The 27,172-nt window shown below is 36.9% G+C and overlaps 3 protein-coding genes across 3 annotated transcripts; all 3 read right to left on the reverse strand.

Moving 5' to 3' along the window:
- Positions 1 to 7,071: 7,071 nt before the first annotated feature.
- LOC122081678 lies at positions 7,072 to 7,692 on the reverse strand. Its single transcript, XM_042648868.1, has one exon. The coding sequence runs from the start codon at positions 7,690 to 7,692 to the stop codon at positions 7,072 to 7,074; it is 621 nt and encodes a 206-aa protein (XP_042504802.1).
- A 4,274-nt stretch (positions 7,693 to 11,966) lies between these two features.
- LOC122081012 (tyrosine--tRNA ligase 1, cytoplasmic) lies at positions 11,967 to 16,669 on the reverse strand. Its single transcript, XM_042647945.1, has 10 exons — positions 16,516 to 16,669; positions 16,235 to 16,382; positions 15,157 to 15,446; positions 14,972 to 15,068; positions 14,525 to 14,630; positions 14,359 to 14,441; positions 13,992 to 14,137; positions 13,140 to 13,245; positions 12,471 to 12,530; positions 11,967 to 12,360 (listed from the first exon to the last, which is right to left on the reverse strand). Exons 1-10 carry the CDS (start codon positions 16,611 to 16,613, stop codon positions 12,340 to 12,342), a joined length of 1,155 nt encoding a protein of 384 aa, XP_042503879.1. The 5' UTR covers positions 16,614 to 16,669; the 3' UTR covers positions 11,967 to 12,339.
- Positions 16,670 to 18,907: 2,238 nt separating this feature from the next.
- On the reverse strand, positions 18,908 to 26,669 carry LOC122081679 (glycosyltransferase BC10-like). Its single transcript, XM_042648869.1, has 10 exons — positions 26,381 to 26,669; positions 24,665 to 25,203; positions 21,560 to 21,658; positions 20,994 to 21,094; positions 20,820 to 20,891; positions 20,494 to 20,584; positions 19,699 to 19,779; positions 19,382 to 19,441; positions 19,166 to 19,279; positions 18,908 to 19,051 (listed from the first exon to the last, which is right to left on the reverse strand). Exons 2-10 carry the CDS (start codon positions 25,046 to 25,048, stop codon positions 18,908 to 18,910), a joined length of 1,146 nt encoding a protein of 381 aa, XP_042504803.1. The 5' UTR covers positions 25,049 to 25,203; positions 26,381 to 26,669.
- Between the last annotated feature and the right edge of the window lie 503 nt (positions 26,670 to 27,172).

The raw sequence follows: 27,172 nt of genomic DNA on the forward strand, positions 1-27,172 counted from the left end.
GCCGATTCGGTTTAGGAATTGACACCCCTACCTTGAGGTTAGTACATGTTTTTCGCGGGTTGAAATATTGGCTTCCGTAGAGAACTTCTTTCCGCTTTCTCCTTTTATACTAGGTGGTAAAAAGGTTGCTAAAATCTGAGTTTAAGTGTTGAGGTAAATTCATATTTGAAACACATCCTTTGTAATGTGGTCATTCATGGAAAGTAGGATGCTCACTTATGAGGGTCATCCTAGTAAAACCAAACAACTCCAAAAATTAAGAATTATCATTCTAAAGAATGTCATCCCAAAGATTTACCGAACCAAACACCCCCTAATACTGTGGATCTTGCCGTCTTTGATCTCATGGTAGTTGTTCTTGGCGTCGTGAAGGTTTTAACCCACTGATCTCATTGTTGATGGAAAGGCTACTTTTGCCATCCATGGAAAAAGGCAGATCTGCTCGTCACTGGTTGCTGAACTCGCCATCACCGAAGAAGACAGATCTGATCGTGGATTTCATTGAAGATGTTAGTTCCTTCGCAGAAGATCTTGCATGGTTTAGATTCAGAGTTCATTTGTCTGATCTTTTGAATATATTGTTGCAGATCTAGTTCATTGATCTCTGATTGTTGTGTTCGAACTGATGCAAAACCTTGCCACTGTACTATCCCATCCCTTCGTTTTTCTCTTGGGTCTTGATTTTGTGAGAGCATCGTCGCCAACACCGGCACAGAAGCAATCAGATACGGCTAGCGGCGGCATCTCTCTCTCTCTCTCTCTCTCTCTCTCTCTCTCCACTGATTCTCTGCAACTTTGTAGAGGGCGGGTCATTGGAACAGGATAATTTTTGAAAATCCGATAGATAAGCGAATTCGGAATTGGATTTACTTTTACTGCCCAGCGGATAGTCAAATCGAATCCGAATTTTGGTTAGGATGGTCGGATTCGAATTTGGACAGTAATACATTGGAGCCGAATTCGATCCGTTTACATCCCTACCTCCAACGGGATTCTCCTGCCCGGGTGAAGGTGGTTGGATCCTCTACAGCTGGGGGTGTGCTGCCAATCCTCTGTGTTTCTCACCTTCAGTCAATCCCTATATCTACATTGTTCCCCTCCCTAAGATCTAGAGATCACCACGTGTCACCTATCCAGCCCGTGCTACCAGTTTGGCAGCACACACCCGAGCTGAAGAGGAGCCAAATCCCCTATTGAGCGCTGTTGAGCAATGGTCAGTGGATTGAGCTCCTCTGAGCGCAACATAGTGTCCGGCGTACATCCAACGCCTAGAAACGCCTTAGCACGGAACCCAAGACGGTTGCATGCAGCCCAAGGTGTTTCTAGGCATTGGATGCGCACCAGACACTGTGTTGCGCCACAGAGGAGCCAAATCCATGGTCAGTCTATTAGTCTATTGGGCGGTAGTAGGGCCAATGGCCATTTTTACTTTTATATACAGGTCCTACACACCGTGCATACAATAGAGTTCGATCCCATAATTAGATGTCAAAGCATCTGATTGGTTTTTTTTTTTGTTGAGAGAGAAGTACAAGTAACCCCATTTAATTATGATTGCAGCCTACCTTATTTAGTTGGTAGCCTAGCTAGCGGTGAAAATGCCCTCAATCCATCATTGTTCGAGTCGGTTGGTTGTGGATTCGAGTCTTGGTATGCCCACTATCGTCCATTGATTCTACAGAAGCGTCGCTTGCTATACGGGAGCTTGTCCTGGGGCTATGAGCACTACCATAAAGCATCCTTTTTTATTTATCAAAAAAAAAAAAAAATTGTATAAGTATTACAAGCGATCTCTACTAGGGTTTAACCAACACTCAACTACAACTAGTTTTTAATTTTTTTTTTAGTGGAGAGAGAGAGAGAGAGAGAGAGAGAGAGAGAGAGAGAGAGAGAGAAATATAAGCAACCTCTTGTGGGACTTTGGCCAACACTCAACTCCAACCAGTAGTCACATCACATCAAGGGGCGCTTCTGAAATTATAGATTGTTAACTTTAATCGTCTTTCAATATGTGTTTATAACGTAATGGTGGTTGCCAACCAATAAGTTTGACGTAAGACCATTTCATACGCCTCATCCCCACCCCCGCCCCCGCCCCTTTGCCAATTAGTTGGCGTATGGACAGTTGGTAGAACAAGACAAATAAATAAAAAATCTTAGTCTTTGTTGGTCCTTCACCTCTAGCAACCCTCTCCAAACAAAGGAGAGAAATTCAAGCAATTATGTAAATTTATAGTCACAAAATTACAAGGCGTTTTTCAACCATAAAGTGGTGTTTGGGTAAACTATCGTACACGTTACTATAGATATCAGATGTTGTTCGTTGGAAGACCCTCATGACAATAATTAATGAATTAAGTTTGACATTGCTCTTCAGAGTGAAAAATGACCAATTTTCTCTGGTGTAGTACGAATAACCTAATCTTTTCAAAACTAACCAAAATTCTTAGGTTAAGAGTGTTTTTTCATTTTATTTCCAAATCTAGATTTTGATGTGAAGACGATGCCGTTTAACCATTTTTGCCTTACAAGTCGTCCACTTTGTCCTCAGTTTTAATTATGTTTTTGACCAAATTTACATTGGATGGTATTAGAGTGATCTTTCCAATTGATGGATACATATTTCTCAACCAAAAAAAGAAGTCTTGGTATGGTAATCCATGTTTAACTGTTGTTAAGTCACTTTTTTTTTGTCCCATAGAGTTGGAAGCATGGATTTAGTTATCGGTATTGGTCTTTGACGATACCGATATAATATCGATTTGGATTGGATTAGATTGGTGCGTATCAGTCATTTTTATCTTTTTTTTATTTTTTTTTTAAATTACATTTTTTTTTACTGTTTTTGCCGATTTAGATCGGTCAAGTATCGGGTATTGGTCCAAGAGTTGTAAATTGCAAATCTAGTTCCCTCTCGACATTCTTAAGATAAGGCTGCGTAATTCTTATCTTCTGAAACCTAATACATGCAGGAGCCTCATGCACTGGGTAAGCCCTTTTTTTTTAAGTTTTCAATCTAACTGCCAGTCACTTAAGTTATAGGTTTTCCAAATGCTGTGAAGTTGTTATGGTTTCAGAATCAATTGTGGGTGCCTATACATCCTCTAGTAGAAATCCATAAGACTATCAATTAATCTTCCCCTGAATCGTCCTCTACTTCGGTAACAACTTTGGGCCTCCTGTAGATCTGCCTCCAAAAAAGTTGAAACACAAAGGAAAGGTGAGACTTTCTGCACAACGTTTCTCAAGCTTGGGTGGAATATAGTTAATGGGGTGTTTTCCTTTGTTTCCCTTCCCTATTGAGTGACTGAGGGAGGAACAGGGGAATGCGGAAATTTGAGCCAGACCCGGTCCGGCCCAGTTTGACCCGGAGTACTGTTTTGAGTGGTTTTGTAATACCTAAACTCACAATGAGAATTTAATTGAATGCATCAGTTTTCATATCCACCATTCTTCCTCACCGTCTTCTGTTTCAGTATGTTCATTCAATGGTTTGATAATTGTGTTGCGTATGCAATAGAAAATAGAATGGAATGGACAGTTTACCAATTAATGTTTATTCTAAGAAATAAAACAAAAAAAAAAGTAAGAAAGAGTTTTTTTTGTTTTTTTTTGTTAACCAAGGTGTCCGGCCAGCTTAAGTATACTTCGATTAATCTTTAAGAAGACTAGCACAATAACCCACCGCCACGGTCCTAGCCATCTGAATAACCCACAGATGAGTTAAGAGAGAGAGTAATTACTCACTGTATACACAAGTTCAGTTTTGACAAATTTTGATTCAAATGATTCAATGAACATGTCTAGACTGGATGTGAACATGTCTAGACTGGATGTGAGGGAAAGAGAGAGAGAGTCTGCATAAGCATTGTGCTAAAATGCTCAAAGCATGTGCTTTGATTATTAGGGTATTATCTATTATTAAATATGGCTTCAATTTGACAGACTAACTAATACAAGACATTTTAGGGGTCAAAGTTATCCAATAGAATTTACAATTTTTTTTGGGTAAACCATCCAATAGCATGATGACCAAGACTTGAGAGGCTTTTCATGGCGGTTCACATATTTGTCATTTAATAAATAACATTTAAAATTTGTGGAGGTACCTCTCAATCCATTTTTTTCTTTTTCTTGTGGAGATTACATATCTGAGAATTAGTTAAAATTTTAACTTTAGCAATGTGACTTCATCATTGAAAATTATAAAGAGAAAATAAACTCAATAATAAATAGTAGGTCATATGATTGAGATGATAACTTAAATTTAAAAAAAAATCATCAATGTATAATTCATCTAATATTGATCGATTTATCAAAACAACAACAAATGTAGATCTATTTATGGAATTGTTGATTCTAATATGCGTCTCTACTTGTCCATAAAATGATTTTTTCTAATAATAGATATATATTAGGGTCATATGGAAAGTCTTTCCAAGGTGGGCAACGTGGAAAAAAAATCATTTCTACCTATTTATACTAGTTAATAAAAAGGTCGAATTTTCTTAAGGCCACGGTGATCCATTAACTGGGGCCCATAGCAACCCCAGACAATTGCGGAAGGAGGAGATAGGTGGGAGTCCCATTTGAACTATCCCATCATTCAACCACGAGAAAAGGAAAACTTTGTCTTAAAGAAAAAAAAAAATATATATATATATATATATAACCACTAAAAATAAAATAAAACATATTTTAATAGAAATATTTAAAACTAATGTATCCAATCACTATCTAATGATGTATGGAAGTAAGAAGTAAGGGTTCCTATCATTAAAAAAAAAAGTCTAAAACTGACAAGCCGACTGAAATTGCTCCAGCAAAACCAAAGTGAGATTAATTGTTTATTAATTCCCAAAATATATATATATATATATATATATTTATTTATTAATTGATCCCGCTCAAATTTGAGGATATTTAGAATAGGTAGAACTATGTTGTTAAATATGTGGAGGATTCACTAAATTCTGAAATGTTATGTTACCATAATGTGTTGTGCTTCCAATGCCACGAGTTTGTCTATTTATAACTAAGAAGTTACAAACATAATTTGTAATCTTATTATTTTTTTTAAACTCTAATACAACAAGAGGCACTATAAGGATGAGCCTAAAAATGTAATTTTGATTTAACCTCTCTTTTCCTCCATTTCTCCGGCTCATACTCCCTCCTCCCCCCTTTGTTCATTCCCTTCTTCGCTACTACAGTCTCACGACACTCATCATTACCTCACGCCTTGCCCTGATACATTGCTTCCTATCGGAGACAATGTAGAGTCCTTAGCATCGACCCTACCCTAGCCTCCACTCGTCGAGAGGTGGTGGAGCGGATGCTTAGGATCATTGCCCACTATGCATTCTGCCTACTCACTAGCATTCTCTATTATTGGTACGTGAAGCCTGATCTCAATGAAGCCTGATCTCAATTTAATCTTGGGAGTACTTATCTCTTTTCACCAATTTTTGGGAGTCATTTATATTGTGGATTGTTTTATACTTTTAGCCATTAGAGTTTCTCTATATTGTAATGTGTGAGATGCTATATATAGGAAAATATCTCATGAGGAGTGGTGATGAGTTAGTGTTTTGTAATTTCTTCATCAGGATAATGGAAGCTTTGGTTATCACTCGATCGTGGATGTAAACAACCTCGAGTAAACCACGTAAAATCTGTGTTGTGTATGTGTGTAATCTCCTTTTCATTTTTCCTTTTGCCAATCGTCGTTTTGTTGCTTTGTCATTTCCTAGCATTCTCTTCTTCAACTATCTCGATAGGTTCCTCTCTAGCTTCCATTTCCAAAGGGACAATCCCCTGATGGCATAACTTGCCACCATCTTGATCTACAACATTGTGTATGATAGGAAGCTTCTCATTAGGAGTCTAGATTCTCTAGATGTACAGCCATAGTAACTACTCTATAAGTACATCTAGATGATGCCGCATGACACCCAAAAAAATGAGAATGGATTTATTGCTCGTATGATCATTTGGTCGTATATGTGAGCATTAAACACCTGTCCATTTTCTTTCTAAATATACCCTTCTTCACCTATGTAATGGTAGAAAGTAAGATAGGTGTTGGATGCGAAAAACATTTGGCTGCTACCCGAGTTGTAGCCAAGTAACTGCAATCCCCTGCTAGCAGCCAAAGAAATGGAATAATTCACTTCCCCCTAGGGTTCACAAATACCCTCATAGGTTATAGTATTTTCCAAAATACCCTTTTAAATTCCATTTCTTTGGCTGTCATAGGACTTAGCTACAACCCGTGTAGCAGCTAAATTTCATCCGTTGGATGCTCACCCATATAACCAGGTCATTATACGAGCAGCGAATCTATTCTCCTAAAAAACTCTCACCAGGTTCTTCCTTCTTCTCCTCTTTTCATTTTTTCTCTTATTTTTTATATCACGAAAGTAGAATCCACTTTCTTCTTCTTCTTCTTCCAGCAAACCATCCCCCACCGTTGTTCTCCCTTCCATCCCTCTTCCCATTGTCCTCATCCACCCTCACATTGCACCGCAACCCCACCCTCCCGTATCCCCGGTCACCCCCCAACCACACCCCCACCACGCAAAAAAAAAAAAAAAAAAACCTCCAACCCTGCACCCTCCATTCTTCCATATATGACCCATACCCTCTGCAATCACTCCTGCTGTCCTGCCCCCACGTACCATACCAACATTAATAGCTACTAGAGGTGGTGCAAACTTAATGGGAGGTGGCCTTACGCAAAGGGAAGCGTGCCAAAGTTCTTTCTTCCATCATATTATTATACTACGTCAGAGGTTAAGTTATACATCATTAGCATATCTATACCATACATTAATGGCTCTCAAAATCAAAATCTCATATATGTACATATATAACCCATAATCAAAACATCTCAATACTTAATAATCTCTTATATGAATCCTAGCCCATGTAAAATCTCAATTATATACATATATCTATATATGGAACATCTACAAGACATTGATGAGAATTTGGGAAAACCAAACAATCAAAAAACACACTTTATCAACTTTATATCACTATGTATACACAGAGATCATACTCAAATTTTCAAGCTATTCTTGGAGTTTGAAGATCTGATTCACTTCTACGCCCAAATGATCTCTCATTGATGGTCTGAAGGATTGGTTTCCATGACTGTGCTCTATAATTCATTTTATCTCTATTAATCCTTACATGAACATCATCAGATTTCTCTCCAACACTTGTAACATGTACCACTTGTTCAGAAATTGGATTAAGTACTCTTTCTGGTGTTGACTTGCTTCTTCTCAAACCCTCTAATGGATCCATAACTGGACTTTTTTGTGGGTTCTTAGCTTTAATGGATCCACTTCTTTTGGCAACCTTGTTGAGCCTTGTAGCCAAACAAACAAAATCAACTGGTGAAGCTTCCCATTGAAGAGCAGATAAAGGTAATATGAAATAGATTTGTCCCCTTTGAAGTTGTGTTTCAGGTTGGAGAGTTTCTGAGGAACTGAATGAAATAAGCTGTGATGGTGTACAAACAAAGTACTTCGGCGGCTTTCCTGTGATATCGCCGACCGTAATCGGATCTTCGAAGTCTTGGACTGCACCATTGAAGTGAATTAGACGAATACAATCAAAGGAAGATGGTGATGATGATGATGATGATGATGATGATGATCTGCAAGACATACACCCACCCATCTTTCTCCCTCTTCTCTTAATTAAGAAAACTCTTTAAAGGGTAAAGAGATTTATTTATAGATAACTAGGTTGGTTACCTATTAAGGTGGACTTGGACATTAATATATGTTATCTTTAAGCATATCTAAACGTATATGGAAGCAGACTCTACTGAGTATAGAGACGTTCTTCCCTTGGTTTTATTATATTAAATGAATCCAATTGGATAGGATAGCAATTCCAGGTGAGAATTTTGGGTACTTTGACTTGGAAATCCAAAGTTATGGTTATGGTTATCGGAGAAACTTTCAAATCACGTTTCCTTACTCTCACCCAGCTAGACCTTTTCTCTCTGCACTGTTTTGGACTTTTCTTGGACTTGGAATGTTTAAGCAACCGAGGGTGCAAGTGACTGCAACCAACCCTAGCTAAGTTGAGCCAAACGGATTCTGCAGGTTTGACTAGGTATATGTATTGTCATAGTTAGGATTGCCTAGATACTCATCTCATCATGATGTAGAGAAGATCTGGGAAGAATTTATGGATGGATTGAGTCCACTTGATCTGGTCAAAAATACTGATTTTTAGTGTAAATTTTGAGAAATATTATTTGTTATTCAGGTGGAGTCATGGAAACCATAATACTATTATTCAAACGGCAATCAATGCTCTACAGTTAGTAGATGATTGGCATGTTTAGAGGGTGTTTTCCACAAGGGGGTAGCTGAGTTGGTAAGGGACCTTCGTTTCAGGAAGCGTGTGGTTCTGTGTTTGACTCCTCTTACTCTTTGAGGTCACTCATACAGGATGCTTAGTGTTCTTCACTGCTTTTAGTGAAAGTTGAATGATTCTCACTCAACCCAGTATGACTTGGTCCATGCAGTTGTATAGTCAGTATGGACCCGTGAGACTAGTCAAACCGAAAGCCTGGATACCCGTCATTAAAAAAAAAAAAAAGAAGAGGGTGTTTGGGGCCTCTGAAATTTTGTGTGCAAATTGTTATTTTCTAATTTTGCTAGTTTCCTATTTACACAATTAGTAACGATTCCTATTTTGTTTCCTTCTTTGTAATGTGACCTACTTATATAACGATGGTTTTAAATTCAATAAAATCATCTTGAAGTTGATGAACAAATAAAAATATTTGTTTTATTGCTCTTCTTCCCTGTTAAATTGGGGTTTTCTTAACTGTTTGGATTTGAGAATCTCTTCATGCTAGAATGAAATCTAACTCTCATTTCATTTTTTACTCTTCTTCAAATTTATTGAATTAGGGTTTTCTTAACCTTATGAATTTGAGAATTTGTTAGCATTAGAACGAAATCTAACCCCCTTATTTTTGATCGAATCACATTATCAACTTTTTTTTGGTAATTAAGATGACTCTGTCATCTAATTTTTTTTTTATTGGTAATTTGACCTATGATCTCTATTAACCATGAGAGGATACGCCTACCATATATTTTACCCAATCAAATTATTGATCAACCCATTTTGGTGACCTGGTCAACAAAACCTCTTTTAACTCAAAGGTCAATAAAGCCTGGTTTGTCATGATATGGGTGGTGGTCAAATTCTCCCATTTTTTTTGGTGATAAAAGTCACGAGGTTGTTATCATATATATAAATGAACCACGCACGCGAGACGACTCAGTAATAAAATCTAATTTATTTGAGGGATTGGTTATGTTGCCATCACCCTCTCCCAAAGAGTGAATAAAGCATCATTAATATCTAAACACTACTTGACTTGGCTAATTGATATTTCCACGCTTGCTTAGTAGGGGGTTCTCAGGCTACCCTCTCTCATTATGGGGCGTCATGATCATCAACTGATGTGGTAATTTTGACCGTTGGATAAAATGCAGATGATTTGGATTAATTACATGTCAAATTTTAGAATCAAATTCAATCAAATAATTGAAAAAATTAAAATAAATATGATTTTTTTTTTTTTTGGGCAAGAGTTTTATGTTCATCAATTCCTACTGATCACTAGACTTTTAAGGAATCAAAACTTCTCAGAATCCATGGCCATGTTATACTATGGAGAAATTTTGCTTCACCTATAGAGCTAGGGTTTACAAACCGCTAAAGGGTTTTAGTATTCCCAAATGCCCTGCCGATACCCCCCATGCACATCTGAAGCTCCATGTTGAATGGATTCTCATTCACCCGTGGCCTTACGAAAACTCGATGCTCATACAATCCAAATTCTTACAACATTTCATCTGATGATGATGATGATGAACCTATTAATTATGAAATAGATGATGCATCTAAATTCTCATCGACTTTCTCTCCAATACAAGACCAATTAAGAATGCTAACAAAAGAATTTACTATGGATTATAAAATTTAAATAATATTTTATTCAAAAAAAAAAACAGTATAGATTGCAAAGCTGCTTAATGTGTTCTACAGAAATATGTTCAAAATAGCTCTTCAAGATAAAACAAAAAGAATTTAAGTGATGATGAGCTATTTGTCCATGCAAGCTTGCATTTCTTTAACAACTATTGTGCACTCTTTTATTGTCCTAAATTTTCAAAACTCTATATTGTACGCATAGAGAACTTCCAATCTTCTGTTAGATATGAGTCTATTGTTTGTTTCTTCACCCTATCTTGTTTGGATGTGTCTCCAGTTTTATAGATCTTGACTGTAACGACCAATCTCATTTGGTTCTTTAAAAATAAATATATTTTTGTGAAAAACAATAATTTTTTCCCTCTCATATTATTCAACTAATTCATAAGTGGGTTAAGGATCTTACTTTATTATCTGCTCCTTTATCTTTACATTATGCTGAAATTACTTTGATGGCCATTAATTACTAAATACCAAGCAATACCATATGGAGATCATCTGATTATTATTTGTGATGGTTGCATGGACCCAGCCTCCCATTTTAGTGGATGAATAGCTATTGTATTATTTTATCAAAGTTTCACCATGTTTCTCTAAGTTATGGGAATATGTTGGTATCAAAGGCCAGAGGTGTCATATAGGATTTGCGTCAAAACAGTGACAAAAGGATTCAAACAAATAGAAGCGTGGATGGATCATGATGATCTTTGCTCTTTGTTAACATAGGGAACTCCCGAATGCCTGTTGTCTGATCCCATGTTTTATAGTGTCAACAACCAATGACAACTTTCTATAGTTCTTCACTACGCCTAAAAAATGATGGATATATATATATATATATACACATACAGGCGATGAACAGCTCCATTAAGTAAGCCCTCAATTTGAATTTTAGTACTCAATAATTGGATTGATTTTCTTCACTTTATAAATTTATATGGTGAGACATCGATACCTAGTCACCTGGCCCTGCATTAACATAGAAGGGATTCCTGATTTCATGGGAGGCAGGACGATAATTTCGAGGGTCCTTTATATAAGCATTAAAACCATGCAATCTCCCAAACTTATATATATATATACATATTGGTGTTCCAAATTATTATTGACTTGCACGCATTATAACGTGGGATGATGGAGAAACAAGCAAAAGGGGAAGGTGAAGTCAAGATAATCTCAGCTCTCGACTATGGAATTCCGTAGGAATTATAGATCTCTCTCTCTCTCTCTCTCTCTCTCTCTCTCTCTCTCATTATGTAAAGAATTATACCAATATATACTCCATGCGAAGGCCTAGCACACGCATAATCCTTTTGAAGTTTTTTCGTGAGGTTACATTTGTTTAAAGTAAAACAAATTAAGAATATGAAATAAACAAGCCACACCCCATGCAGGATTAATCCAACACAGCCAACCATCTTTGCCACGACGACAACATTCTACTGCCAGACACCATGTGATGTGACTATATCACTAAGCCCAATGGTGCTACGTGTATATTCCTTCCCACATTGACAGCATGGAACCTTCTCCCTTAAGTAATATACATATATATGGTAATATCAACATATATATGGTAATGTCAGATCACATGCCAATGGGAGGGGACGCAGAAGCATCTTTAATGCGGGGGCAGCACTGAAATATTTAGAACACATAAATCACTGCCTTGGTTTTCATATAAAAGCTAATGTGTGAACAATGATTTATGGTAACCATTGTTATTGTACACCAAAATGGCACGATCCAATGTGGGATGTGAATGCCATCAACAATGCAAGTGGTGCTGAAGTTTCTGCCATTTGTTGTGGGTTTGATCACTATCCATGCTTGGTTTTCGAGCTGTGACGCTTGGCCATTTTTTAATGGCAGGTAGGAGCAGTACGATGTGATTGGTAAGCATTTCACATTTTGAAGCAATAAAATGGAGATGAATCAGGTAATGCGTTCTAGACCCAGAATCTATTCTAAGAATACATACATACCAAACACAGCAATGGTTACAACTTTTGTCCTCTCCCTGTTTGGGAAAAGATAAACAGCTAAAGTTTTTCAGGCAAACCAAATATGTTTGAGCAAATCAAGCCAAGTTACAACCAAGAATCTAGACTCACTCTTTAAATAAAACCTGTATTTCAAATCCCCCTTTTCATTTATCTAGAATATACCTGGCTCGTAAATTTATTGTTAATATCTCAAGTTTTTCTTTTTTCAAAAATATAACTCCAGTTCAACTGGTTAAATCAAGTTTTGAGTTCGGAGCAACAAACCAAACAAGTATCTTGACTGTCTACTGCATCACCTGCTAACTCTGTAAGCCTGCAAATTATAAGAAATTCAGTGAGTTCTCTGCCACAAAAATCAATAGCTAACGAAAAACAAGGTCTTAGCAACAGGAGTGATAGAATGGAAACAAAATTAGCACTTACCTTAACCTTTTTCAGTAGATCCCTGGCAGTAGCATCATTTGCAAAGTGATCTCTCACAGGCTGCGAAAAGGTGAAGGAGAATACAATTTAAAATGCATTTGGTAATAATAAAAAGAACAAGACTTTTGCTTGATCACAGGATAGTTTATTGTACATTATAAGCATAAATTAGCTCATCGGCATCTTCATCTTTTACTTTATGTCAGAATCAAATATGACATGCAGAAAGAGAACATAATTTACATAATTTAGAAATGACAAATCACAGTGAAAACAAAATAAGTATTACAAGTATAAATTAATCTGCCAGGATACTTTTCCATTGAAACAAAAGTAGGCCTAGGGATAAAAGGAAAAAAACAAAAGAAATGGGAGAAGTGTACTTACAATGAAAAAAAAAAAAAAAAAAAAGGGGTTAGCCAGTAAGCATGCTTCTCGTTCTTGGAGTACATTGAAGCATTCCACCTATAGTTGTGACGGGACCTAGGTGAACCAAGGCCGTTGAGGAGGGAAAATTCAAGGCGCCGCCTAGGAGACCAAAACAGCAGTCCAGGATGAGCCTCCTGGAAGCCTAGGCAATGCCTTGACAACTATGACTGCACCAGTAGTCATAACTAGAAGTAGGATTGCTGAAAATTGGAAAAGAGGGAAGGAAAGAAATGAGCTCACCTGCAAAATCTTATTTAAAGCCTTTGATAGAGCAGGTTTGAGGTCTGCTGGATGTAGTTCTCCTTTCTCATAGTCAGCAGCAATTTCTTCAAAGCTCTTGAAGGTCCTGAATAAAGGAAAATGCACCAAAACCCACCATGATTGAAGTTGCATAGTAAATTCTCAGAACTCTTTTAGGCTTCAGATCTGTGAAAAAGGCAGAGGCTTGAATTCCTTCTAAGCCTATAGGAATCAATACATACAGATCCATCTGGTTAAATGTAAAATGTAGAACCACCTTGGTCCCACAAGCAATTATTGTCAAGCTTGACAAATTTCACCTTTTAAGGAAAATTTGTTATTGCATTAATAACCCAAGTATTTTGAATCCTTGCCTAATCTTCAAAAGTACCCATCATAAATTTATTCCAACTATGTTAAATCCCCTTCATATCCCTCATTTAATGAACAATTTGTTGTCGTGGCATTAATAACCAATAAAATGGTGACGGTAATATTGAAAAGCAAGAAAATTTCAAAGCATTTACTATTCCAACGGACAAATAAATTGGGACATCGGAAGATTCCCAATTAGACAGTCTTTTTAGGATGGAAGGAGTGTAGAAAAACAAAAACAAAACGGTAAAAAAATTTCAACCAAACACCCTTAGACTTTTGCAGATATTAATTAGGACTTTTCCACCCATTTTCGACTGCTATTTTAAATGTTTTATTTTTTCGGCCATTCTATTCGTCTTTTCTTCTCAAAATAGTTTTTACAACATTTTAAATCCAACTAGAAACAGCATTCATGGAAATATCTGAAACAGAATGTAGGCTAGATGAGTGACGAAGTTAATTTAATACACTTACTTGCTCCCACCATTTGCTGCGTCCCGCTCTATTTGAAACTCATTAAACCATGGCAAGATTATGTACTTAATGTACTCTAAACAAGGATTCCCTTCAACGACCATCGGAGGGCAGTAAGCCTTTTTTATCTTCAGATTGACTTCTGCCTGCAAAGTCCAGTATGATTGCCATCAGATTTAGTGATTCTACAATCCAAACAATGAAGATGAGCTGAATTACAAAAAAGTGTGACTAAGTTATGTCAGGGTTAACTTTTAGATGCTTATAACGTAGCATTTTAATTCGCCTAGGACTAACAGAAATTGCTTTCTTTCTACCCTAAATTTGACTAGATGTTAAAGCATCCCTTGTATGCTAAATCACATACCACTTCATCCTCCATGAAGATGGAAGATGATGGATCGCTTTTGGACATCTTCTCTTGCCCTTGATGCAAACCAGGTAGCATGTCTGCGAGTTACCAACAACAAAAGCTAAATAATAAGAGGCAGATAATAACGCAGAAGACAAATTACGGGCAAGTAGAAGCATACGGTGTGACAAGATGATTGGCTTGTTCTTCCTCTTGATGTCATCACAATATTCTCTGGCAAGCATGTTTACCTTCCGCTGATCCATGCCCAGCTGGCAGATGTCAGCCTGTTAACGATGTAATAAGTTTGTAAAAGGAAAAATCAGATGGTTATACTGTTGAAATTTACTATTACTGTAATATGAAAAATAGCAATTATTTGTCATTAAAAAAACAGAGAAAGTAGTGACAAAAGTTAAACAAGTATCAATATCGAGAGCAAGTCAATACAAAATTTTCTTCTGAGAGGCAGTTCACCAAGTTGAGAAAAAAAAACAAGGTACAACAATCCCAGATTCTGAAGGTGTTGTTAATACTAACAACTTTCTTAAGAAATGTACATATTTGAACCAAATAAGAAAGTGTCATGTATAGCCTTACACATCCCCAAAAAGGAGGGTGTGGGCACCTTCAGGAAGAATATGTCAGCACACTGCATGCATGGATAGAAAATCTGTGCAGCTGTCAATTCATCCTGCTCATTGCGACCCATAATTTGAGAACACCTGCAAATAGGGGCATAGCATTGCCATGCATAAGTTTTAATTTAGGAAATGATCCAGCTAACAAAGACAACTAGAGATTTTCATATACCTTATTATCCTTGGAAGCTTGTTCCTCCGAGCTATATCCATTACAAGAGGCCAGTACTCATCTGCCCGAGCATTAATTTCTTTTGAAGACCACAAAAATTCCACCTTGTCTCCTTCGAGATCCATTCCCACGGATTTCCATATCTCAATCAAGTACTCTCCAACAGTTCTAATTTTCTTCAAGTCACCCCCCATTTTGTTGTTTAGCTGTGCAAACCAATCTGCAACCCATATCTTTACTTTGCATCCAGCAGATGTTAGTTTGTTCACATTTATTGCCTTCATAACTCCCTGATAAATAAAAACCAAAAGAGGAAAGGCTACATTCAGGAATCAGAACACAAATTCATACAGTATTATGTCCCAGATCAACCTCAATAATTCCCCAAAGCTTAATCCATTGTGTTTTAATAAAGGACCAGACCTTATACCCACCTGCACCAAACTCCAAGAGCAAAACAAGTAAGATATGTGCTAAAGCCCTTGTCTTTGGATGGCTGTGAGAAACTGAACTGATTACTCTGTTAATTCAAGGAGAAACCCACGATGAGAAAACCAATACTACTCCCTAGAGGATTCTTGTTCTGCAAACAATCCAAAAGTCGCTTCTGGATTTCTTGTTATTAATGTGAATTCTGGGAAAAGACTCGACCCAACCGACTTTCTAGCAAAGGAAATGGGTAACTCCTGGCATGCATAGAAGGGTAAACTACTAACTTAATTGGTAAAGCAAATAATCAATTGAAGTTCAGGCAGCTAATCAACTATTTCATGTTGTATTATGTGGGCATCTTCGATGTGTTAAAAGCTTCTATAGAATTACAATCAGAAAAAAACCACATCTAAATCTAACTGCTAAACACATCCAATCATTGTTTATATCATTGTGTATAAAAAAAGTTGGCAACAGAGAACCAAAAAAAAAAAAGGACACTCCACAGAAGACCCCCCCCCCAAAAAAAAAATACAAAGTTAAACTCTAAGATACAGTACTAAAAGAATTGAGCTTGATTCTGATAAACACATTTAATAGAAACAACTAAAGAAGAAATTCTATAAAATTAAAAATTAAAAAATACCTGAGCAATGTGCATTCTCCCAGAAGGTTCAAAGCCATCATAGCAAATAATTCCTGGCTTCTTGGCAAGCAGATTCAACAACTCATCCTCTTGTATACATTCTTCTCCAATACTCCTTATAATCTGAAATCTCTCCTCTAACGTCATCCTGAGCCAATGAAAAACAGAGATCTCACACTTCGAGATTGATATTTGGTAAAATAAGGAATCTCCAACCCCACCCCTAAAAAGATAAAATAAAATAAAACATAACTCATATCAAATCAACTTCAGCTCCTTACCCAGTCCTTTGATTCGAACTGCTTGATGAATCTTGAGCCTCCGAATTCACCGACATCAAGGACTGCATGTCCTGAGATACTTGCTCTTCTTCTGCCATGGAATCTCTACCCAAAACCAATCTTAGTAAGGAAATCTAGAATCCAGACCATAGTTAGTTAAAATGGGAAAGGCAAAAAGACAGTGTTCAGTACAGGCGTGTTATAAGCAGATCAGAACATGACCAAGAGGACACTAAAAAATATGGTGAAATATTTAAAAAAGGGTATAGGTTTAATGTTTAAAACTGAACAATAGAGTACCAAAAAAGGTAAAATACATGCATAAATTGGAAAATAATTACCCAAATGCCTGCATCAAATTTCAAAGCAAATGCAACAACCAAAATAAATGTAGATAGTATCCACATCCCATTCTAAATTCACAACCTATCATATCATCAAATATCGTCCAAAATATATCCATTAAAAAAGATTAATAAAAGATCCAAAATACATCATCCAAAGATCCAATATCAGCCAAATGCATCCAATTTCATTAAAAAATAAAGCACTTGAAAATCCTTAAGAGCTTGGAACACGAATATGAGTTTGGTATTCTTTTACTGTTTTCGTGTATGTGTGGACAACTTAGCAGCTGACACATTAAATGAAGAAAGTTGCTGTCATTTAATTTTTTGAGTTTATTTATTTGATTTGATTTGATTTGATTTATAAGAGTGGAGCTGGGACTGGCTCATGAACCATGATTCATGAGGCAACCACATCGAGAAATTCCTTTTGGTGTGGAACTGTGAAGTGAATCATGAACTAATACTCCTCTTTCCCATCAACTCTAGTTCATAAATCATGAATCAAAACTCCTCTTTCCCATTAATTAACCACCTCTTTAACCCAGTGAAATTTAAAAAGGGTTTGAGACCTTGTTTTAGCCTTAAAATTCTTCACCCCAAAAAAGAAGAGATGAGCACAGAGAAACCTTTCTATGGTTACCCAAAAGGAAATGCCGAGAATCATGAAGGACTTCCAGTACATGGATGGAGTTGCAATGAAACCAATACTTTTAACAGATTCCAGTGCATAAATGATGATGGATTTTCTTCCTCACTCGAGCATTATTTCCGGAATAATTAACATGCCCAATGGGTAATAAGGGTTTTAAAATCAGTCATACATGGCTTTGTAGCGCACAAGAACAGAAGGAGAGAGGGAGAGAGGGCTTTCTCTGTTTCAACCAGCCAATTCGAGCGATGATGGGTTGAGGGAATTTTCACCGCTAGGCTACCAACCCCATTGTAAATTCATTATTGCAAATATATAACACGTCCTTTCATATGTCTTTTATACACACATTTTTATTATGATAAAGATCAGAAAAAGATCTCTAATTAGGCATCCAATTAGTGATATAACAGTTATGAAGACTTGATGATACATGTCCATGTATTGGGATGCCTATTTGAGATCCTCCCAACCCTTGGACGAGGTGTTTAATTATTTGGAGATGAGTCAAATCCCAGAGATCCAAGCTTGAAACTCAAGGAGAGAAAACTGATCTAGATCACATGAAAATACCCATGATTTTACGTTTAAAGTCACGTTTTTTGACTATTTTACCCCTAGACTGTATCGATTCACCAACATAATCTCGACTAAGAATTGGGATCGGTCAAGGCCGATACCAATCCATCCAATTCCAATTATCAAACCATGATTGGGTCAGCCCGTATCGGTCCAAAAAAAATAGTATTTAATGTAGTTCTTGTGTGAAATAAGAGGGTTTACACATTAAAAAAAATGTGTTATAATAAAAGCTCTTTTATATTTTAGGTGGGGGTGGGGGATTTCTCTTAATAGTGGCACAAACCTTGAATCCAAGCTCTTGAAAGGAAAGCTTTATAGAACACCACCAAATGAATTTGCTCAAGAAAAATTGATGTCATGATTTGAAATGAAAATTGGATACCACACTAAAAGTGCCTCCCTTTCATCATTTGTTTCAATTCAACCTTTAAGCTTTAACTTCACTTTTGCAAAATGGCAAAATGGGGTAGAGAAAGAGAGGTGATTTGCAATTTCACAATTCAAAGTTGTACAAAAATTAACAACCTTAAAATGCTTTTGCATAGATCTCCAAAATTTTCTATTGATGAGGAAAACAGCAAATCAACTACCCCTAAAGGAAGCACCAGTGCGAAACTATTTCGCAGCACCCTCCAGCCCCAGACAAGAAAAATCCTAGCTGCTCTGCCGATCACCCTTCCATAAAAAGAAACCTGGTTGGGGGGCATTTGAGCCAATCTAAAACATGGCATTTTACAACATATCAATATATTTACGGAGAAACCAGGGGGCTATAGCAGGGTCAATGCTGTGGATCCGACCAAAAATAAAATCACTGAGAAAACTCTGACATTGATGTGTAGTTTGATAACACTAACAGCAAGTTATCCAGAGTTTCCGGGTAGAACTTCCTCGCAAATAGGTAACACGGCCTTCTCATACCATTCCAAATGCAAGGCCTTATCTGCACTTCCTTCTGCACGAGCAGATGAGAACCAAATACTGCTGTTAGATTTTCCCAACACACAAGGATCAAATACTAAATGGCATGCTGCAATAGAAATATAAATGAGTTTTAAGAAATCATTACTGTGAGATTCCTCAGCAGCTCATAGGTGACCTCCTGAGCCCTTGGATGCCATTTTCCCTCAGACCAATCAACATGTGTGACTGACCAATTCGCAATGCCATCACGGTCAATCATCTGAAATGCAAAGAACCAGTTCAGTTACAAGGAAAAAAATAAGGGAGGAACAAAAAATTTGGTAAACTGAAGAAAAATAATGAAATAGTCTAGTGTGCTCACATGAAAAAGGGTTGGCAAGTAATGCTCATCAGCATAGCAATTTTTCCCATCCATCCCCGGCTATGAAAATCACAAGCATTCACATCAGCCCAGATCATATTGATACAGCTTATATTATGTATGTAGTCTATGCTAAATGCTCATGGTTGATTTGACTAGAACTGCGGAAGATATCCTCAAATGTACAGCTTTAATGCTTAAATATATCAACAGAAAACTTTTATTTTAGGCCAAAAAAGAACACGGAAATTTGCTTTTTTTTTTTTTTTTTCTTTTACTCAAAGATGATTTGCAAACCATCTTTGAGTAGAAAATACCTTGCAGTAAAGCTTGAACTTCGTGTAGTAAAGACTGTCTGCCATCACTATTAGAGCATGCTGCCGCTTCATCGAGAACCACTGCAAGAAATAGGAATTAGAGCCTATTAATTTCCTTCCACACGGTTCTTTCAAGTCTTAATGATAACATAATCCCCAAACCCTTATAAAAGTAAGAGTAAAGAGGGGGGGGGATGGTATACAATTGAAAGATGAACAATTTAAATATGACTAGCGCAATCAGCAATTTCAATATAAGTACTGCATGTAGATGTTTGCGATATTGAGAAACAGATATAAACCACCGGTTGAGCAGAAGCTGACCCTAAAAGGAGTGAAAAGGAAGAACATAACTGGTGCAGCAAACCCCATGATGGCTAGGATGGTGCTGATGATGAAACAAGAACAATGAATTACTATGTCTTTTCAACATAGCAGGATTTTGTAAAGAAAAAGTGTAATAGCCACACAGCTCCAATGGAACCCACCATGATTGACAGGTTGCCCCCACAAGGTTTGAAACAACATGTTGACCATAAATAAAAGTGGTTTGATAAAGACACAGCAGGAAACTTATAGACTTGCTAACGTGCATATAACCATGTCAATCTTTCAAAGCCCTAATAAACTGTTCAGCTTCGCGCATGGTAAGTTAGGGAAAATGAGAAGAAGATGAAAACATAATCTATCAGATACTGAGGAAAAGATCAACAAACAGTTACATGTACATCTCATACTCTTTGGTGAGAAACCCTAAGTTGAATGTTAACCACATTTACATGAATGCAGATGTACCTGTGCACCCTTCCTAAAATCCTTCTTTTCAACCTCCGGTAACATATGTTCTGAATATCTGCCAGAACCATGTGGGCCAGGATCCACAAAGCTGTTTAAATGGAAAATAGATAAGTGTATTAAGAAAGACAAAGAAGTTTGGACCTCATCCAGATGAGCCATGTATTAATGTTACTGGATAAAAAGCTTCAATCTTAATAATCCCCTAGCCATCCTCACAAAGTTTTAGGAGGACAGTTATTAATAAGAAATAGTTCAGCACTTTTTAACGTGTCAAACCAAATTATATCTCGAACAAAACCAATATGAGAGTAAAGCAGGCTTACCAGTCAACAAAACTCATGTTTGTATCCATCAAATAATTATACACATAATCAAAATCATGAAGCGGCACACAACTGCAAAAAAAAGAAAACAAGTACTCAAAAAATGAGCAAAGCACCATCAAGTGCAGATCAGCAAAGATGAGGAAGCTAAAACCAATTCAATGTCCCAATCACCTGTCAGAAAGTAAGACAAATTGTTGATTATCAGGGTCTTGTAGCGCATTAGCTAAAAGTCTCCTCTCAGCATCAACCATAGAAATTTTCCCCCATACGACCTGCACAGATCCTGTCCATGTCAGCACATGCCAATCATGTATTATTTTGCCAAATAAAGATGGAGTAAGATTAGCTCAGTTGCTCCATAACAGACTGACTTATTCCAACACAAAAGCAATAATCACAAACACATGCCAATCTCATTTACTAGATTGAAATGGAGAAAGATGCTCATTAGCTCCATAATAAATAAACTCATTAAGAAAAAAATCACAAAAAACAGATAAATCGTTCTTGAATATTAAAAAAATCCAATACTTTGACTGCGTGAAAAATACATTGGTGTAAGTGTCATATATAGGACTTCATATTCTTTTCACCCCTGTGGAAATGTTAATTCAATCTTTACTAATACATTCATTAATACAGAAAATTTTACCTTGGAACATAAATTACAGAGAAACAAGAAGAAAGAAAATATAGCTGCAGCAAATTTGAAAACAGAGTATGGATCTTTCGCATACCTTCTCACTACGAATTTCTCGATCAATGAAGTAACGACTCTTATGCACTGGCTTTTCCTTAGATGCATGTACATAAACAGTGAATCTGTCTTGATGGCCCTGCACAATCCAATGAAAATACTCATAATCAATCAACTCATAAAGTAAATCTTAAATCTGACCAGCAATATTCGTTTCAGATTGGCTGAAAAATCCCCAGTATTTTGTTTGATGAGCAAAACAAAATACTTGTTCCGCAGAAATTCTTCATTAAAGCATTTCAGCCAGTTTAGGTGTGTTTCGTTTCTTCAGGCTTTTTCAGCCATAATAAATCAGAGTCATGGATTCGAAATCTTTTTGTTGGGCTAAATATTATTTTGCTTCTAGGACTAAACAAGCCCATTTATAACTAAGCTTCAAAATACCTACCTTGTAGCCCATTTAAGGGATTTCCAATGCCCCAATACTTTTCAGTATCATTTGATATTATAGTATAATTCTTAAATAAAAAATAGGGATTGAGTTCTCTGTCCAGATGTATAGCATATGCTAGCATTTTCTAATTCTATCTCCTTCCTTCCACAAAAGAGGGGGCAGATATGTCATTTCAAAGTGGAGGAGAGAGACTTAGGAAGACGCTAGCATACGCCGCGCTCCCAGACAGAGTTCATTTTCCTTGAGAAATAATATTATTGCTCATTAAATTTTTTATTTTTTTTAATATATTTTTACCAAAAATGTTGCTACAACATTTCATCAAACCTAATGAAGTGCCAAAACATTTCATTTTGGAACCCTTGTCGAATAGGACAATTAAACAAAATTTATAACTAAGTTCTATATAGAGTTGATTGGTGACACAAGATTCGTGTAGTGGACCCCATTTAGTTAATTAAGGTAAGGCTTAATCAAGTTGAGTTGAGTTACCAACAAAGCAACAACATCGATCAAACTGACTATGGGTGCATTTTGCAATCTATGTTAAGGGTTAATGTGACAAGTACTATCCCACATTTCTATGTGACATATATTCACCATTATATATAGTTCTTGCATGCGACAAGATTGTTCCAGTCTGCCCCTATGCCATCTACAGTTGTAATAAATTACAACTTCTCAAAGACCATGTCAAGAATTCTGTCCATATCCAACAGTGAGGGTGCTGCATGTTGGTCCTGTGAAGGGCCAGATGTTCTCACAAAAGTGACAGCTCCTTGTGGCTCAAACATGTAAGTTCTTGAGCTATGCATTACTTTAATCCTCATTCCACAAAGTACACAACTTCCTCAGACCTCTTAATGATGTACGGGTAATTATTTTGTTATTTTGAAGGTTATGTTCTAAGGATGCCAATTCCCTAGACTACTTGAATGAACAAAAATTTCCACCAAGTTCTTTATAATCAAGTTTTCAAGCCCTACACTAATGAAGGTCCATAAAATCATCAGATCCTAGGAAGCCATCTCCCGATGCCTACCATATGAGGAATGTTGTACCTTAGAATTCCAGAAACCCCCATGCTGCAATCTGCATCAACTATCCTCAGTTAGACTGTCTCAAGTTGAATCCTTCCCCCACAATTCCCATGATCGGAGCAAAGCAAAATTCTTCTAGAAATCCCTTTTTTAGCCCAAGGCAAATGAGCTAGGCTGCCACAGGGTCAATTTTGACTATACATTAATGGTAACACATAAGACTACAACTCCACTTGCTGGGCAAAAGCACATCGATGCATAGTTTTCACGGCTTCTAGGCGACCCAAGGCATTGGAGGGGGGCCTAGACGCAAGGCGACACCAACAAAGCAACGAAGGTGTCCAGGCGCTTTAGGCAACCAAAGCGTCTGGACACCTAGGCGACACCTTGACAACTATGCATCTTCTATGCTTCTAGGTTGGTCAGAAGTAGTGTGGCCACTCATCTTCCTGCATTTTCCTCTAAATCTCCATTCTAATTGCAATGGACAATAAAATGTCATGAGAATTATCAATAGGTCATCAGGACTCATAACTCTGGTCAGTTCCCTAGCAGACGTCACGAATTTGTTCCATGATCTGTTCTTCTGACAAGATACCACCTTGTCCCAATTCTTTTCCCCATTCTATTGGCCACTAGGTAAAATTGGTACTGAGACTCCTTTCAGTTCTTCCTGAAAGCCACCCTCCTTCCCACCTTTTCCTGCCAACAGTACAACCCATTTACTTGAAGAAACCATAACATGTTATTTGGTTGCTTTAGAACCCTCTCTTGGTCTCATCATTCCTCTTAATTCATACTGTTCCCAAAACTTTAACCAGTTGAAGAATGACAATGTTCATGTCGTTTCTCTACAAAATGAAATTTGTAGCATGTGCCTTCCAAGATTTTATCCATATGTGGATCAATCTTTTCCTCCTCCTGCCTACTTGAAGCCCAATCTAACTAATTCCCTGTTTGCACAAACACTATTAACCATAAAAGAGAAGCTCATTTTCAATATACATTTAGACTATTTTCATGCTTTTTCCATCCATTCACTGTGTACATTGAAACATGTGAAGGAAAATTTATTGAAAGGCAATTTATAGCAAAACGTTTAACTGGGACATTATATATTCCAAAAATTCTTTCAACTAAACTTGCAACTAGTCAGGGCTACGGATCAAGTCAAATCTTATACAGGTTACTACATTTAATATGATTAAGACATCTTGACACAGCACCCAATCACTTTCACGGCTTTATTTCTTCTCCACTGTATACATTAATCCTTTTTCATGTTAGGTAACCTCTTCACATATATTCTCTATTAACTTTCTGTTCAGTTCAATTCTGTGCCCACTAGTTTCACCAGTTCTATATTTGACTGGAAATGGAATTTTATATCCAATGTGACATGACAATGAGGATTTATCAGAACTTGTAATCAGCACTAAGGATCAGCAGTAAAGACCTAAAAGCATTTTCTCTACAAATAATTTGGTGTTTTAATTTAATAAGTGTGGACAGATCAAATCTGGAATTCAAACTGAAATTATACAGAAATGGGTTATGGAAAAGTTAACACAAATCTCTATTTAGTACAGGGTAAAAAAAAGGCAACAGAACAAAAAAAGCAATGGAAAAATTATCATAAAGAAAGTCTTACATGGAAGAATTTGTCCCACAGCCTTTCGAAAGGTAATGGACCCGGAGTCAAGAACATGAAAGCAATCTTAGCAGTCTTTGACTGAACAGGCGGTGTTCTCAAAATATCACTAAAAACAACACTAGCTGCTCTCTCATCATCAGTTAACTCCCTGACAGGAACAGGCGGAAGCCAATCGGAAAAAGTCTTACAGCCATTTGAAGAAAACATATAACACGTTCCATAGCTTTGGGAAGGATAAATGTAAGCAGCAATTAGCAACATGCTCACAAAAGAAACTAAGACAATAATCCACACTGGCCTCTTTACAGGAGGCCGGTGGCGCGGCGCAGGCATGATATGGAAATCTCCAATGCCTAGCCGCCACGCCTTAGCTGCCTTCATTTAGAGTAATCACATCACAGTAGTAACTCCAACCATGTTCCTTCCTTTTCAAAGTCTAAGACCATCTTATTCCTGAATATATCAGATTACAGTTTAACCATCAACAGCTCCAGCCACAAAGCCTTCAATCAACTAAATTATTAAAACAAATGACCCTGTGAAACAAGAAGGAAAGAGGAAAAAAATTCATCAGCGGAGCATTTAAGTGAAATGAATGTTTTCAAAGGCGAGTGATTCATTGTGCAACATGACACTGAATTAATTAAGATGCCAATTCAACATAAGATCTACAAATTTACAAGGAAATTTTTTATCATACAAGGATAATATAAGTAGATAATATAAAAGTTGAAAGACAATGCAATCCAATTGTAAAATATCACAAATAGAAATCATACAAACTATGAAATACGAATCAATGACATGTAAAACAAACTAAACATAACATACAAAGTACGGAGGAGTTCAAGGACAAAATTGCTTGTCCAAAGATAACAAGCCAGTTGATGCCAATTGATATTAAAATTAATCAAAGACCTATCTATTGCTAAATTTCAAATCTTTCCCCAGATAATGCAAGTAAAAGAGACATCATCCAAAGGGCAAGACATAAAATCCTTAAAAGAATAGGAGGAGGACCTTGAAAAAATGAACGAAGGCCACTTCAGAGAGGGAGAGGGGGAAGCAACCAATTCAAATCCGACACAATTCGCACCCAATCGAAAACAAGAGAAACTGTTTGAAAAAAAAAAAAAAAAAGTTCCGTCCCCCTCAGCCGGCCAACAACATAAACCCAAGAAAGATCCCGAGCAAGTCATAAAGTGGAAGCAGTTATAGCAAAAGTCAAGTCAATCCAGCAAAATGAAAGTTCCCAGGAAGAAACTATTGAAAACCGAACATCTGGGGGAGGCAGAAACGAAATCCATCACCATTGTGAGCAAGGCAACCAACCAAGACTTTTAAATCCAGGTATCCGAAATAAATTCGAATGCCATCACTATTCCACCTTTAAAAATCCTCAAAAATATTTACCCTTCAAATCGGAACCCAAAATGGTAAAAGAAAACCAAACTACATGTAAATGCCATTAAAATCAAAACTCATATAATCCATCTAACCCGGAAAGCAAATCAAAACCCAGCTTCAAATATTTCAAGAAAATCCACTCTCAACAGAAAACGAACCGATCAAGAAAAAACAACCAAAAAAAAAAAAGGACTCGCCCACACCAGCTGAAACTCAACAATTCCCATTCCAATAAAAACCAGACGCTTCGAATTTCAAACACAGAACACAAACACGTCAATCGACGTGGATGCAAAAACGAAGTACCTGGTCAACCGCTAGCTGAAAAGAAAGCTCAAAAGAAAAGATCCCAGGCTTTCCAACTCAAATCAAGATTCAAAGATCTCAGATAAAGAATCCATCACAAAACACTTTCACTTCGATTGCTTGGGTTGTTTCGAGATCCAGGACAAGGAAAGAAGCAGATGAAAGAGAGGGGAAGGTGAATATAAAATAAAAGAAACAAAATAAAAGGCAACGAGAGAGTCCGTTTTTAGTCGATTCCTCTCTCTCTCTCTCTCTCTCTCTATTTCTATGTCTATGAGCGAAGCAGTAGTTTCGCTTTGTTTCCATCAGAGAACACTTCAGCCGGCGAATTAGAATATTTATTTATATGTTTTCGTATTCTTAATTTCTTATACTATTATTATATTCCCCATATACGGATACGCTGTATTTCATGCCCACGGTTCCTCTTTTGTTTTGAAATTACTTTATTACCCCTACTGGCCCATCTCTTTTCTTTCCTTCCTTAATTCCGTCACCTTGGGTTTTTGGTGTTGATTTTTAAGGTCAGAAATCACCATCGGCTTCCAAGAATATTGGAGTGTTGAAATGACATAAATACCCTTAAGAAATCTTAGTGTCTTGAGGAGGTTGGAATCCTTAAATGATGTGAATGCCCCTGATAATTCAACAATAGCGGATTTTGTGTCCAATCACCAATGTCAAGGGACTGTTGAACGGGTCTGGGGCATCCATGTCCTCCACGTGTTTCACGTCTAATAACGTGAAGACCAGAAAGTTTTATGTTAAAAAATTTAGAGTTCATATTACTTT

The sequence above is a fragment of the Macadamia integrifolia genome, chromosome 6 (assembly GCF_013358625.1).
Source record: "Macadamia integrifolia cultivar HAES 741 chromosome 6, SCU_Mint_v3, whole genome shotgun sequence".
Classification (NCBI taxonomy): domain Eukaryota; kingdom Viridiplantae; phylum Streptophyta; class Magnoliopsida; order Proteales; family Proteaceae; genus Macadamia; species Macadamia integrifolia.

Excerpts from the sequence above, each read along its gene's own strand:
- LOC122081678 (XM_042648868.1), bottom strand. The coding sequence starts at position 7,692 with ATGGGTGGGTGTATGTCTTGCAGATCATCATCATCATCATCATCATCA.
- LOC122081012 (XM_042647945.1), bottom strand. The coding sequence starts at position 16,613 with ATGGCAGAAGAAGAGCAAGTATCTCAGGACATGCAGTCCTTGATGTCG. Across the intron at positions 14,138-14,358 it reads TCTTCATGGAGGATGAAGTG|GCAGAAGTCAATCTGAAGAT; the intron begins GTATGTGATTTA and ends TGGACTTTGCAG. Across the intron at positions 12,361-12,470 it reads ATCTACTGAAAAAGGTTAAG|GCTTACAGAGTTAGCAGGTG; the intron begins GTAAGTGCTAAT and ends TATAATTTGCAG.
- LOC122081679 (XM_042648869.1), bottom strand. The coding sequence starts at position 25,048 with ATGAAGGCAGCTAAGGCGTGGCGGCTAGGCATTGGAGATTTCCATATC. Across the intron at positions 20,892-20,993 it reads TTTGTCTTACTTTCTGACAG|TTGTGTGCCGCTTCATGATT; the intron begins GTGATTGGGACA and ends TTTTTTTTGCAG. Across the intron at positions 19,442-19,698 it reads AGTTCAAGCTTTACTGCAAG|CCGGGGATGGATGGGAAAAA; the intron begins GTATTTTCTACT and ends TGATTTTCATAG.